The following is a 12,868-nucleotide window of genomic DNA, read 5'->3' as shown; positions in this document are numbered from 1 at the left end:
CTGCCTACCATGGAAACCTATTGGATTTGCTAGTTTCAGGCTCGTGGTACGCTGAAAAGCATCGCCTCGTTAACAACACACCAAGTGTGTAGGTATGTATAGTGTGTACGAGGTTCTACCGATAACAGAGACAAGAATTTGGGCTGCTGGAAGCAGTTTTTCGATACCGTTAGTCGATCCAAGGTCCATCTACCCCCCTTTTTTTTGTGTGTGTGTGTCTTAAGACTGTTCCATCTTAGTCGGGATCGGTAACAATTTTTCCCGAGATTTTTTGTTTTTTTCTGCACGTACCTGTTGATTGGCTCGATTGGCATGCCTTTTAATTTCCCGATTTTTCAATCTGCCATTCATGCGCCTTTTGTTTCATCAATTTCCTGCAATGTGTTGTGGTTGTATATACCGTCATGGCGGCTCGTTTTTCTCTCGTTTTCTTTCGAGATAAGGCAGCAGTAGCGGTACATTTCCCCATTTTTTTTTCGTTTTCACCTCTGGGCTTTCAATACCGGTGGTTTGCGTGGTACAGAAAATGTTTTTTTTTTTTTGGCTTCTGGCTGGGAAGAAAGAAACACCACCCCGTCTGATGATCTTTCCCCTTATGGTAATCACTCTTTTGTTCACTAAATCCCATTGAAAAAAAAAAACAACAAAAAAACTGTCTATGGTTACAGTTGGCCATTTTTTTGATCGCCTCTTTTCACGCTCCATCCAAGAGTCCCGTTCGAATTCAATTTAACGACATTTCGCATGAAAACTAAAAAACAGATGTATGTATTACTCATGGAAGAAAACGAATACCATAATTGGTTTTCTCATTTTCCGTAAAATAGAAGACACTTCCTCTTTTCTTTTCCAGTCGTTAAAGAAAAACGAAAAGATAATGCCAAAGAAAAAAACAACTTTGATGATTTGTAAACTTGTCGACAGCAGCTCACGTTGAGGTTGGTGATCTTGTTTATTCTTACGTCGCCCTTGAAAACAAAGAACTGCCAAAAAAGAACAGGTGAGGATGTCCCTTTCTTATGCGTACGAAAAAGGTAAAAACGAGCCTCGTAAATAATATCCCAGCCGTCGTTTTGAAAAAAGCGGTTCCTATTGCAAACGTGCAAGACGAGAATAGAACCGGAAGATTTAAAGAAACAGTTTTTGTTTTGTTTGTTTATTTTTCTTTTTGTCTTTGTTTTGTATTTTTTCTAAACGACTTGAAAAACACTCAAGTTGCAGCAAGAAATTGAAAAGAGCATTGGCCAGCTGTGGAGCGAATTGCGTGTAAAGATGATGGACGAAGGGCGCCCCACCGTCGTCCCCCCCCCCAAAAAAATAGGTAAACAAAAAATTCAAAAATAATTTTGTGAAGACCTGTTCAACAAAGAGCCTCTTTTTTTTTTCTAGTTTTTTCTTTCAATATTTTTCACATTTTTGAGAGGGGGGTTTTGTTCTTCTTCTTTGATTCGTCCTCCTTATCCTCATTTTTTCTTCTTCTTCTTAGAGTTGAGCCGCCACTTGGACGCTCGAGTGAGCAATAGCTCGGGATATAATAGCAGCGAGAGCGGGATGTAAAAGAAAAAAAAAATGAAATAAACCGCTGGCACAGGTGTGGACCGCCTTCTTTCGCTTGCTCTTCACCACTCACGCAACTGGCAGCGGCCACTGGCAGCGCTAGAAGTAGAAAGGTGCGCTCGCTTGCGTGTACCAGTTGGTTTCCTGGTCGTCGGCAGTCAACAACAATCCAGTGGCGCTCCATAATTTCGAGTGCTCCTCAAAGATTTCTAGGCACGCACGCTCTGTCTTACTAATCAATTCACGCTGTGCTTTCGGTGATTTGAAAGACATTTCCTTTTTTTGTGTGTGTGTGTGTGTGCGCGTTCACTTTAGTGGTCCGCACACGTGTGAGACTAGAAAGGCAATCCGAAAATGCGCTGGTGTTTATTATTGGGTCTTGTGGCCCTCACCGTGTCCACGTCCAACGAAGGAATTGACGCGGATGGACAACAGGTTGAGCCTGTGTTGAATACGACCATGTTCGCCGAGGCACCGCTGAGCAGTCAAGCGGAAGACGTGGAAACAACGACGGAAGACGTGGCCTACGAGGACGATGAGTATCTGGATGACGAGAGTGAATTCCTTCCTGATCCGGAAGCGTTGACCGACGAAGAAGGGGACGAGGAAGTGGTGGTCCTCGATGCGGAGAGTCGGATCGTAGCAGAACAACTCATCCAGGAGCTGGATCAGATCAGCAACAAGTTGCAGGACGACGAGGAAACGGTGGGCACGTCACGTTCCATCAGCTCGGCCGAAGTCAAGAAACTGGAGAAGCTTCTGGATTCGGCTGGATTATCACCCAATTCGCCTTTGCTCCAGAGCTTGATGCAGCAGAGGCAAGACGCCATTCCGTCTTCGGTTCTCGGTCCAAGTATGGCCGGAATGGCCGGACTCAGTAGCCTTTTAGGCGGCACCGCTCCGATAGGTTCCGGTGCATCCGCCAGTTCCACCTCTTCAACCATCGTACCCGGCGCTATGACCAAGAAGAACGTCGAAGAAATCAAATATGAATTGAAACAGATGCTCTTCGGCCCGGAGAACCCGGTAATCGTTAACCTCCTTTCTCTTTCCTTTTTTTTTTTTTACGCGAACATTCAAATGACTCATTGAACGATATTTATCGCTGATTTTCATAACCGGATTTCTTTTCTTCTCGCGGGGGCAGAATCAAAGACGTCGACAAGGCAACAGTGGATCTAGACGTCCCATTAGCTATAACCCACAATCACCGCATTATTCGGACACGGCTGCCCGGCGACCCATTAACGCGGCCGGCCATCGTTCACGACCGCAATCGAAATCCGGCAGCAAAAATAAGCGGACGCGACGTCCCGGTGCTAATCGAAAAGCGCAAAACCGCCAGCAAGCATCTGGCGGTCTGCACAATACGCCACAGCGTCCGATCCCGCTCTTCCTACGGCCGCCCCGTCCGTCACGACCGGGACTTGCGGCTGTCCAGGCTAAAACTGTACCGACAACAGTTGGAGGTGATTCATCTATTTTAACGTCTGCCAAATTCGACCGTTATGAATGTTACATTCATTTTTCAAAACCCCCCCCCAAAAAAAAATGTAGGTCGACCTATTCACAACGAGATTGCCCGCCAACCGATCAGCGAATTCCGAGCACCTGCCTCCGATTTCCGTCTGCCCGAACCGCCGTTCCGTCAGGAACTGGCATTCGCACCGCCATCGCGAGGCGGCAATAACGGTACATTATTTATTTGACTAATGTGTATACTAATGTAAGACTCACCTTATGTTGTTATTGGCTGGAACATGTGCCAGCTGTCTCTTAAAAACGCCGCAGACCAAGTCGACGAAATGATCTTGAACTTGAAATGTTTTGCTCGTTTCTCTGCTAATCTAACGCTTTGCTGTTAGCCACGTCTAACGGGATGCGAATGCCGTGTTCAGAAGGGCCACAAGCTTAATATGTCGATTGAACCGCAACGAGCCAATCGTGACTGTGGAAAACAGCAAAAATAAAGAGATGCTAGTAGTTTCCAAATGTTTGACGGCTTGTATGGCTTTATATACGTGTCCCACCACACCCGTTAGACACTTCGTTCACGTGCTCCATCGAGTTATCACGCTCCGTTGATATTATGGCGTTTTTGTTGCGGTTCATTCATTGGACTACGTGTTCCCGATGGGACCATTGATTTTTACCGTCTTCTAATATTTTCATCTTTTAACTATTTTTTTTTTAACCATTTTTGAACATCGTAGGTAATAATGCGGGACCTGGGCGAGGTCAAGTTTCACCACCGGTTCAATCACGTGAGCAGCCTAATAGAAATCCGCCTCTTCCTCGACCGACTGAAGAACAATTCCGTCCATCGTTGTTGGGTCGTCCTAATAACAACCAACAATCGCCACCGATACAGTTCGTTCAACCGCCGCCAGTTCATAATCGACAGGCTCCCAAACAGCCGCCACCACCACAGCAAAGACCGCCGATCGCTACCAGCGCTGGATTGCCGATAAGGCCGTCGCTAGGACGACCCATCACTTCACCCAATCCGGCAACGGCTAATTTCAATCCGGCACCGGCCAATTTCCCTCCCGTGTCATCAACGGTGTCATTGACCAACGCCCAACGTCCCAAAATCATTCAGCCGGATTGCGATCTCTTCTCCGAGGGTATCTGCCTAGACGTCCGGAATTATCCATCGTACGTACATAAATAATCATTTGTTAATTGAATCTAAATAACATTTTTCTTTTTTTTTTTTAATAAATTAAACAGTGAATTGATCGCTAATTATCTCAGCCGGAACAAACCAGCGCTGGAGAACATGTTGGCGGAAGTGAGAAGCCAAAGTGCGGACGATTTGGTGGACGGCATCACGTCATCCGAAGAACGACGTTACTCTTACAATCATTACTACGGCAGCAGGTTTCTTTTCAAAATTCATTTCATTTGCGAAGCGCTTTCTAAACGATCGGTTTCAAACGGCAGGAGACAGGGAGAAGACAATCACGCTCACCGTGATTTTGCCGAAGAAGGAGGCTTCCTTTGTCCGTCGGAAGTCAAGTACGCCCGACCTCAATTGGCCCAAACGAGCCGCGGTGTCTGGAAGTACATCATCAACATGCCGGAACATACGCAAACCATCCGAATGGAACGCTGCCTGTCAGTCCAGATTCAAAAATCATTACAATTTCTTTGAATAATTTAATTTAAAAATTGTTTGATTTTTTAAGGAAACCTTCAAGTGGCTGCAGTTACGTCTCACCTCATTACAAATCGCATTGTATTCAAGTTTACAATTATCACCGACTTTTGTCATTTGAAGAACCTAAAGGAATGCACGTCGATATTTACAAAGTATTCGATTCATTATTTAAGATCGAATCAAAGTAATCGAATCATCACGTCATTCTTTTTGTTTTATCCGTAGATTCCGGTTGGATGCAGTTGCCACGTCCAGGGCTATGCTTACCTGTATCCTCCGCTGGACGGAAAGGTAGCAGGACATGTTATACCCCCAGCATTCCCGACTGATAATGGCAACGTCATCGGTCCCAACCGGAAGACATCCGCACCCGTTACGCCTGAAGAAAGGCCTCCAGTTCCTGTTCAAAAACACGAAGTTCGCGTGAGACCCGACAATCGTGAACGGCCAGAGTTTCAGCCTGCGAGACCTGAAAGCCGACCCGAAAGACCCGACACTCGCGAAAGACCCGAAAGTCGTGAACGGCCGGAATTTCGGGACAGACCGGACGATCGTGAACGGCCTGAAAATCAAGAGAATTTCAGCGTTCCAACGGGTTTGAAAGATTTCTCTTCGTTCATGGACGAACAGTTCAGCGGACATTTCGGTCCGTTCGGCGCCGGAGGGTTCGGTGCCAGACAGGCCAATAGGCGTGAGGATGAATATGATCCAGCCGACGACAGGATCGATCAGCATCCGATGGAATCTAATCCGGAAATCAGTTCCAGAAGGCGGCCAGTTGGAGCCCAATCGAAAACGAATTACGACTATCATCCGATCATTGATTTCTTCCACGACAAGCCCTAGTCGAGGCGTTTTTTTTTTTTAATTTCGGGACAAGGGGGAAGGGATCAATCCAACAATGAAAAATTCATTTAATTAATTGTTTGTTATTATCATCACGGATAATCGCGCAAGTTAACTAAAGAAAAGAAAAAAAGGAGGAAACATTTCTCGTGTCATGGTGTAATGTCCCAGTTTTGACCTGCTGGGCAGGATCCAGCTATGCATTATGTTCATCCATCTTCGCTGGGCGAATGATATTATTATGTTCTACACCAATAATCGCGTTACAGGAAAATAACTTTCAAAAAAACACAACGTTTAGCGGCCGTCGTAAAACATCGCCGTGGAACGTTGTGCATTCCAACTGCGTCCAAAAAAATTCATTTTATTATCGTCTTTTTGAAATGCTGTCACGTTTATACGGTGCGTGTGGACAGCTTTAATTCCCATTCCTTTACATCTTTCTCGCTCATATTATTATTACATCCGCTGCTCTCTTGCTCTCACCCTACTTTAAATCTCGGTTGTTCTGAAAAGAAAACAAAAACCGAACGATTAAAATGAATCCCTTAAATCATTAAAGACAGTTAACAGACGAATTCGACCGTGCTGGGCAGGGTCGTGGACTTTAAGCAATTAAACACTTTGTAAATAATAAAAATTTCAAAAAAAAAAGTGTCGTCTTTTCTTTCTTTTTTTTTTTTAGAACTTTTAAAAAAAGAACAGGTCCATCTATTGGCCAAGTGAATAAACAAGTCGGGTGAATGAATAAACCTTGAGGGTTATTACACAAGGACAGAACACATTGAACGTGTCCCTGAATATAAGTCAATTGAAAACAACGTGTACAAAAACGGAACAGTATTGCCACCTTGACAATTAAAAGAGCTGTACAGGTAGTTGGTTCGTCTGCATTCAAAAATGCAACGTCACGCACAATGGCCGTTCATGAAATACCGCTTTCGACCGCAGTGCATTAATCGTCGGTGCGAATTGGCCGACCATAGAAAGTGTGACGTCCCGTCCCGTAATCTTCATTATCATACAATGACGAAAGTGTACAGCTTATTATTATTATTACCCCGACGGGCAAGTTATTGTTAACATAAGAAACCGTTTGCCTACACGACCGTGGCACACCTGTTAAACGAGCGGTGCTTTACGTGTACGGCCGTTTTTAAGTGCGTCAATGCGCTGGACATTACGGCCATATTCTCGGCCGGTTATATGCCGCCAACTAAAAGCATATTTTATTTAATTTTATATATTTTTTGTAATGGCTTTTTTAGATTTTGTCTTCTGACCGTGGGCATTTGAATGTACAATAACGGGGGATTGGCTAAACATTTTTGTTAGTCCGTGAAAAAAAAAGTGTGTCATCTAGCAAACGTATATAGCGTTATATAGTGTATAACATTATCTTTATTAAGCGAATCTAAATTGTATGTAAATTGTTATTCATCGGTTGCTGTAGACAGGTGAGTCCGTGAATGAAAGACAATAGGCAAAGACACAGAGGATATTCATTCATCATGTTGGTCCATTTCTTTTGACTTTCTTTTTGGCGCGCGGATGGACTGTACTACACGCCAATAGAATTTCGAATGTTCTGCACAAGTTTTTCATATTCTCTTTTTGTCGGTTGATTGATCGCTTGTCATATTGACGCGTGTGTGACCTTTTAAGCGAAAACATGTCGTTTTCTTGTGCGCGCTTGTGTTTTTCTATTTGCCCGTCAGACGCCGTGTCGCCCCTCGCGTTTGCATGTTGAATGCGACGCAACTGATAAATGTGAACGCCTATTTAATATCATTAATTTGTTGCTTTGATCCGCTTTGTCTTTCTGTCTAAAAAAACTTGCGAAAAATTTTGCCGGGCGCAAATCGAAAACAAATCAAAAGAGAAAACGCGTGCAAAATGATCGTTTCAACAAGACGTTTTAACGACTAACTGTTCATCATTTGCGTACCCTCCCTCCTCATTATTACGCAACCGCCGCCTGTTTTTTTTTTCCCAACCATGTCAACCTCTGCCCTTTCTCGGCCCACACCCATTTGGCGAAAAAGGTGAGATGGAAAAAGAGAGAGAGAGGACATTTAAAAGAAAAAAGGAGAGGGTTCGTATATATATGACCGTGACGGTCTACTTTCTCATTGCCCGAAAGTTAGCGCCACTAAAATGTTTTTTTCTATGCGCTCAGAGAGACACAGAAGGTCCTATACGTTACGCAGGTAAGCAGAAACAAAACGAAAATGGATAAAGATTTTGCCTCGGGTTAACGCCAAAATTCGCAACGTGTCTAATATTCTGTTATCTATTCCTTTCGTATTACCCGTCCCACCTTTTGTCTCGAACTGAATACAACCAATCGAAATTTGGGTTACTAAGGGCACCTGATTTTTGTTTGTTTTTCGGGCTCCCTCTACAGGAGATAATGATCCCTTTCTCCGGTGTCGAAGGTGGCATTTCAGACGATAGTACAATAGTGACTGTAGATTATATGTCTGACTTGGCCAAAAATCGATTGTTTAGTGCACGTAAAAGGAGCCGCCCTGGAACGATTTTGGCTTTGATGGCCTCAAAGATGTCGTCGCATCATTGCTGTTGGAAAAGGTGAAATAAAAAGTAGGGACAACCCCCTTTTTTTTCATTTATTTTGAAGGTTTTTCAAACAGAGCAGAGAGTTGTACTGTTTTCATATTGGGACGGCTGTCTCTTTTGATAAACGATCGATACCTACATAACATGTTAAACAAATATTTAAGAACGGGGGGGTCTGTGTGACGGGCATTGTTTTCAAAAGCGACACGGACCAGAGCTTTTAACAACACCTTGAAAGGTCAAATATGTGGGCGTTTTGGTAGCGCACGGTAGAATCACACGTCCATGAGAAACAAGTGTAGAGATGGTCAGGTGCTTCAAGATTGTTGGTATGTACAGTATGTCGTGTCAGTTTGCGTCCTACACGTCGTTGCACAGTCCATTAAATTTTCAATTGTTTATTTCTTGCGGAGCATCTCGAATTCCGTATCAAAAGCCCGACGACCTTGCACGATCACATTGTTACACGTCGTAATTTCACCTTGTTTCCACCATTTAAAAAAAACGCCTTGATTATGCTATTAAATAAATTTAAAAAAAAAAACCTACATGTTCAAGAAGATCTATATTGGCTCTGCTTTAGAGAGTATAATATAGTCTTCCTTTAATGATATAAAGAGTCCTTCGGGGCTATCTGTTTGATGTGGTTGTAATTTGCAATTTGAAGAAAAAGGACATACACAAACGGGGGTCATTAGCGGCAGTTTGTGCAACAGTTTATGGTTTGCTGAAAAAAGAGAGATGTGCAGGATGAAACGAAAGTCGGCAGTACGTTCCAATTACCCGACAGTTTAACTGTTGATGATTAGGTGATGAAGGTCCCCCCCCCCCCTTAAAAAAAAAAGAAATTAGAATCTCTACCATCTCACGCGGTGCTATGTATGGAGTTGTCTCGTTTTCTTAGTTTAATCTTAATTTCTAATTCAAACGTCAACTAATTTTATCGCGATAGTTTGCGCCTATAAAAGAGAATTGATGGCGCCACAGTTTCACTTGGATTGGCTCTTTTTTTCGTACCTCACAGCACCTTTGCATGTCTGAATATGTTTGACCCCAATGTCACACAATCGTCAATCTCTCCATGACGTCGTTAAATAATAAAAAAAGAAAAAATGTTGCGACTTTACGTTTCTCGCTAGTCCACCTGCCAATAGAACGTCGAAATTTTTATCAAGGCTGACGTGCCGAAAAATGCGACGATAGACTTTAGTATTCAATTCAGAGATGGGAAAGGGATCCGTTACGTCGTAACGGTGAATAGTCCGTCGGCCGTGACGTCAGTTACGTTGCAGACATGCAGATGAAAGCGAATTTGAGATCATTTAAAAAGGATACTTATGATTTTTTCTTTTTCGCTACAAATATTAAAAGATTTTATCTTTGAAAAATCAAAATCGTTAAATCAAAATGGCGGGGAAAGTCGAAAGAAAGTCCTTGCCAAAAAAATTCGTGCTGCCAAAATGCGCACGGTCGTTTTCACGAGTGTTTATGCATCTACGACTCTCGACACGGTTAAGGCATACACGCACAGGTAATAACAACAAAGCCCAAAGGGTGCGTCCTATCCCGAAATTATCCACCTGGCTTTTTGCATCTCATTAAAGAAAAAATATTTTGCCGCGCAAAAATCGTCTCTTTCTCTCTCCCGTCCATTTCTGAATAATTTTAAAAAAAAAAAAAATAAATTTCTCATTGGCCAACGTCCAGCAGGACGCGAACTCGATATGTGAAGCGGTGAGGTACCCAGCAGAGCAGACACTATGTCCCACTTTGATTGTTCAGGGATGGACGACCGAATAAGTATAGTCTCGTGCCCCCAACATGATAACAAGTGAAAGGGAGAAAGAAGCAAAGGATCGTCAAATGTGTTGGCATCGACACAACTATTGAACTTTTTGGGGGGTAGGCGGAGTTTCACGCGCACTTCCGACGTTGTTTAGATGCGATCAACGCCCGGAGGAATAAAACTAGTTTTTGTTTTTTTTCTAATTTAGTGGGAGGGATTTTTTTCTTCAATGTTTTCTCAAAAATTCAATGATTTTGTCACATTTAACCGTGTTTAGCCCGAAAGCGGATGTGTGACTATTCGCTTTCCTGAAACGTTGGAATGTCGTTACGATGTTTGGCACTTTCTCCTCCAACCTGAGGGTAAAGGTGGGTGTCGCACGGTATATATCATTTTTTTTTTAAATTCCCGTCACATGGAAATTAGCAACAAGTTTCTTCGCTTAGTTTCTTTTGACACGAAAAATAAATGTGACAATGTCGCACGATGCGCTTCCCTTTTGATTTTCGATCGGTTCAAACCGAATTGTCTACGATAATAACGGGTCTCTGCATTTCTCGTAATGAGGTGTAACCGCAAAATGCTTTAAACGTGTCTTACATTTGAACGAATTGAGAGTGAGGGCCTCAACATTCCAATCTTTGATTTTCTCCCATTTTGTGTGTGTGTTGTTTTTAATACGGTGCCGCAAAATCATGTGAAAAGGGCTTGACACAATAATGATTCATTTTCTCTTTTTCTTTTCAAAGTTTTCCTTTTTTTTCTTTTCTTTCTTTTGGGTTTTCGATGTAGTTTTTGAAGAGGTGCGCAGAAAAAAATAAAATAAAGGACATTGGAATTTGAGACGGCCCACTGCATGTGTCGGACAACATTAGAAAGTGGAAGTTTGTGCTTGAGTTATCGCTGGATGGACACTCTATTGCATTTCAAAATGAAAATAGTTTTGGATGCTATATCATCAAGTAGTTGTCTTTAACGGCATTTTTTTCCTTCTCATTTTCGCAAACTATGCAAATCAAAGTCGGCAAAATGCCAGACGTTGCGCTGTTTCTTTTTTGTTGTTTCCAACTTGTTTTAATCACCTCAATTAAAAATGCGCATTTTTGATGAACTATACACTCCGGACTTGCGTTATAATAAAAGAAACATGCGTGTGTGTTATTTCTTTGATAAACGTCGACCTTGAAGTTGAACAAACATTTCGATTTAATGGTATATATATACGATCTGGATTGTAGGTTAGTGGTAGAATCCACGTTTCGTTTTTTAATGACTCATCAATCGATAATGGCCGTAGAACCGACAAAACCGGAGAGACAAGAGATTTTTACAATTCGTGTATGGCTGACATCTACAAAGACGAAATGTATATTCACATAGAAAGTTAGCGCATTATTCAATTTCATCCTTTTTCCTTTGAAAGCCGTTCGGATGTCCAAGCCAGTCCGCACATACAGGAAACACAATAGAAACCTCCAGGTGCGCAACCAAGTGACGGTCCGACACTCGTTATAATTCCAGTGATTATAAATTCCAGTATTATTTCCCTTTAAAAAAAACAAAAACCTGAATACACGATAGCTCCAGACGTGACTTAAAAGAGAGCATCATCGTGATACGCCTCACCACCGTGTAGGGCCTATATACGCAATTTGATTACCTGTCCGTGTATGGTCGAACGTGGTTTGCTGGATTTCTCTTCAAAAATGGCCCTCCCATCTTTTTCTTTTGTTTTCTGAACCCACAGAAAACGCTTGTTTGAAGCACTTACACACACACACACACACACCAAAACGATATATATTTATACCTTCTGGCTTTTATCGTCTTTCGGAATTCTATACGACAGAAGAAGAAGGAAAAAAGAGTTTTCACTTTCTTCTTTGGATGAGAGAGAGATTCACGCTACATCTATTTCTCTTAGACAGTTGAGAAAACTCTTCGCGTTTTTGGCCATGCAAGTAACATCCAACAGCATCGTGACAGCAATTAAATCCTTTTCTCTGCACATTTTTACTTTACGTCTCGATACTTAAAAAATTTTTTTTTTTTTTTCTTTTTAAGTCGGCCGTGTTTTGTTTTTTAAATTTTCTCCGGCTTCTTCTGTTTCAAAAAAGCGGAACGACGGACTGTGGTTCACACGGATCATTACTTTGTTTTATAACCGTAGACTGATGTCAGCTGACCACCAACTTTTTTTTTCAAAAGGAAGATGTTACATTCTTTCGAGTCATTTTTTTTTTTTTTAATACTGAGACTTTATGGTAATGAAAAGAAGATGCGCATCAAACCGCAATGCCAAGAAAGAAAACTTTCTTAACCGATACATAACAAGATGAAGAAGCGTAGGAGGAATTCGTTGTTGTTGTGTGACCGACTGACTATTATATACTTGATCGAGGTCAATCTCCTTAAGACGGGCGCACAAAAAGGGGGGATAGTGATCAAAAATCATTGATTTGGTCATATCCGATGTTGTATGTTCCTTTAACGTTTATATCTTTTACCTACTTTTTAAATAATGTTCGATTTCTCTCCGTAATGTTAGGAGGCATCTGGCATTTTTTAAAAAGATGCTTCGGGAATCAAAGTGGGGGGAGGGAGAAGAATAATAACGAGACAAAAAAAAGAAAAGAAAATGTTTGGAACAAGCAACATTGTTACATCGGGGAAGAAAAGAAAGAAAGAAAGAAAGATGCTTGTTCTTTTAATTTCAAGGCCCTGGCCACTTTCTCTTTCGAATTGGAAGGCCGAGGATCTTGTGTCTCTACATGTTAGTAACTTAACTAACAGGTTTTCTTTTTATTTCTCTCTGCTATAAAGGAAGTTCATCATCACGAAAAATATATTTTCACACATGTCAATGACAGAGAACTCGCGCAAAATGATGAAATACTCACGCACAACTGCTCTGCATACCATTGCTGAAAACATTT

The 12,868-nt window shown here is 42.1% G+C and overlaps 1 protein-coding gene and 2 long non-coding RNA genes across 4 annotated transcripts; 2 read left to right on the top strand and 1 right to left on the bottom strand.

Moving 5' to 3' along the window:
• Positions 1-1,513: 1,513 nt before the first annotated feature.
• LOC116929303 lies at positions 1,514-6,100 on the top strand. Its single transcript, XM_032936485.2, has 8 exons — positions 1,514-2,583; positions 2,705-3,026; positions 3,115-3,249; positions 3,771-4,215; positions 4,291-4,440; positions 4,504-4,677; positions 4,749-4,872; positions 4,946-6,100. The coding sequence occupies exons 1-8, from the start codon at positions 1,912-1,914 to the stop codon at positions 5,564-5,566; spliced, it is 2,643 nt and encodes an 880-aa protein (XP_032792376.2). The 5' UTR covers positions 1,514-1,911; the 3' UTR covers positions 5,567-6,100.
• A 3,759-nt stretch (positions 6,101-9,859) lies between these two features.
• LOC123475316 lies at positions 9,860-11,088 on the top strand. Of its 2 annotated transcripts, none has more exons than XR_006650360.1 (2): positions 9,860-10,300; positions 10,725-11,088. It is a non-coding gene; the product is annotated as an uncharacterized LOC123475316 (long non-coding RNA). The 2 variants fall into 2 exon arrangements; XR_006650359.1 differs by having other exon boundaries at positions 10,682-11,088.
• A 166-nt stretch (positions 11,089-11,254) lies between these two features.
• LOC123475317 lies at positions 11,255-11,776 on the bottom strand. The gene is made up of 2 exons (XR_006650361.1): positions 11,593-11,776; positions 11,255-11,479 (listed from the first exon to the last, which is right to left on the bottom strand). It is a non-coding gene; the product is annotated as an uncharacterized LOC123475317 (long non-coding RNA).
• Positions 11,777-12,868: the final 1,092 nt, after the last annotated feature.

The sequence above is a fragment of the Daphnia magna genome, linkage group LG8, assembly GCF_020631705.1.
Source record: "Daphnia magna isolate NIES linkage group LG8, ASM2063170v1.1, whole genome shotgun sequence".
Lineage (NCBI taxonomy): Eukaryota > Metazoa > Arthropoda > Branchiopoda > Diplostraca > Daphniidae > Daphnia > Daphnia magna.
Note: the sequence above shows the minus strand (reverse complement) of the source record. Positions and strands in the feature narration are given on the sequence as shown.

Bases quoted from the DNA above. Each gene is read 5' to 3' on its own strand.
- LOC116929303 (XM_032936485.2), top strand. From the start codon at position 1,912: ATGCGCTGGTGTTTATTATTGGGTCTTGTGGCCCTCACCGTGTCCACG. The intron at 2,584-2,704 runs GTAATCGTTAAC...TCGCGGGGGCAG, and splicing joins TCTTCGGCCCGGAGAACCCG to AATCAAAGACGTCGACAAGG. The intron at 4,441-4,503 runs GTTTCTTTTCAA...TTCAAACGGCAG, and splicing joins AATCATTACTACGGCAGCAG to GAGACAGGGAGAAGACAATC.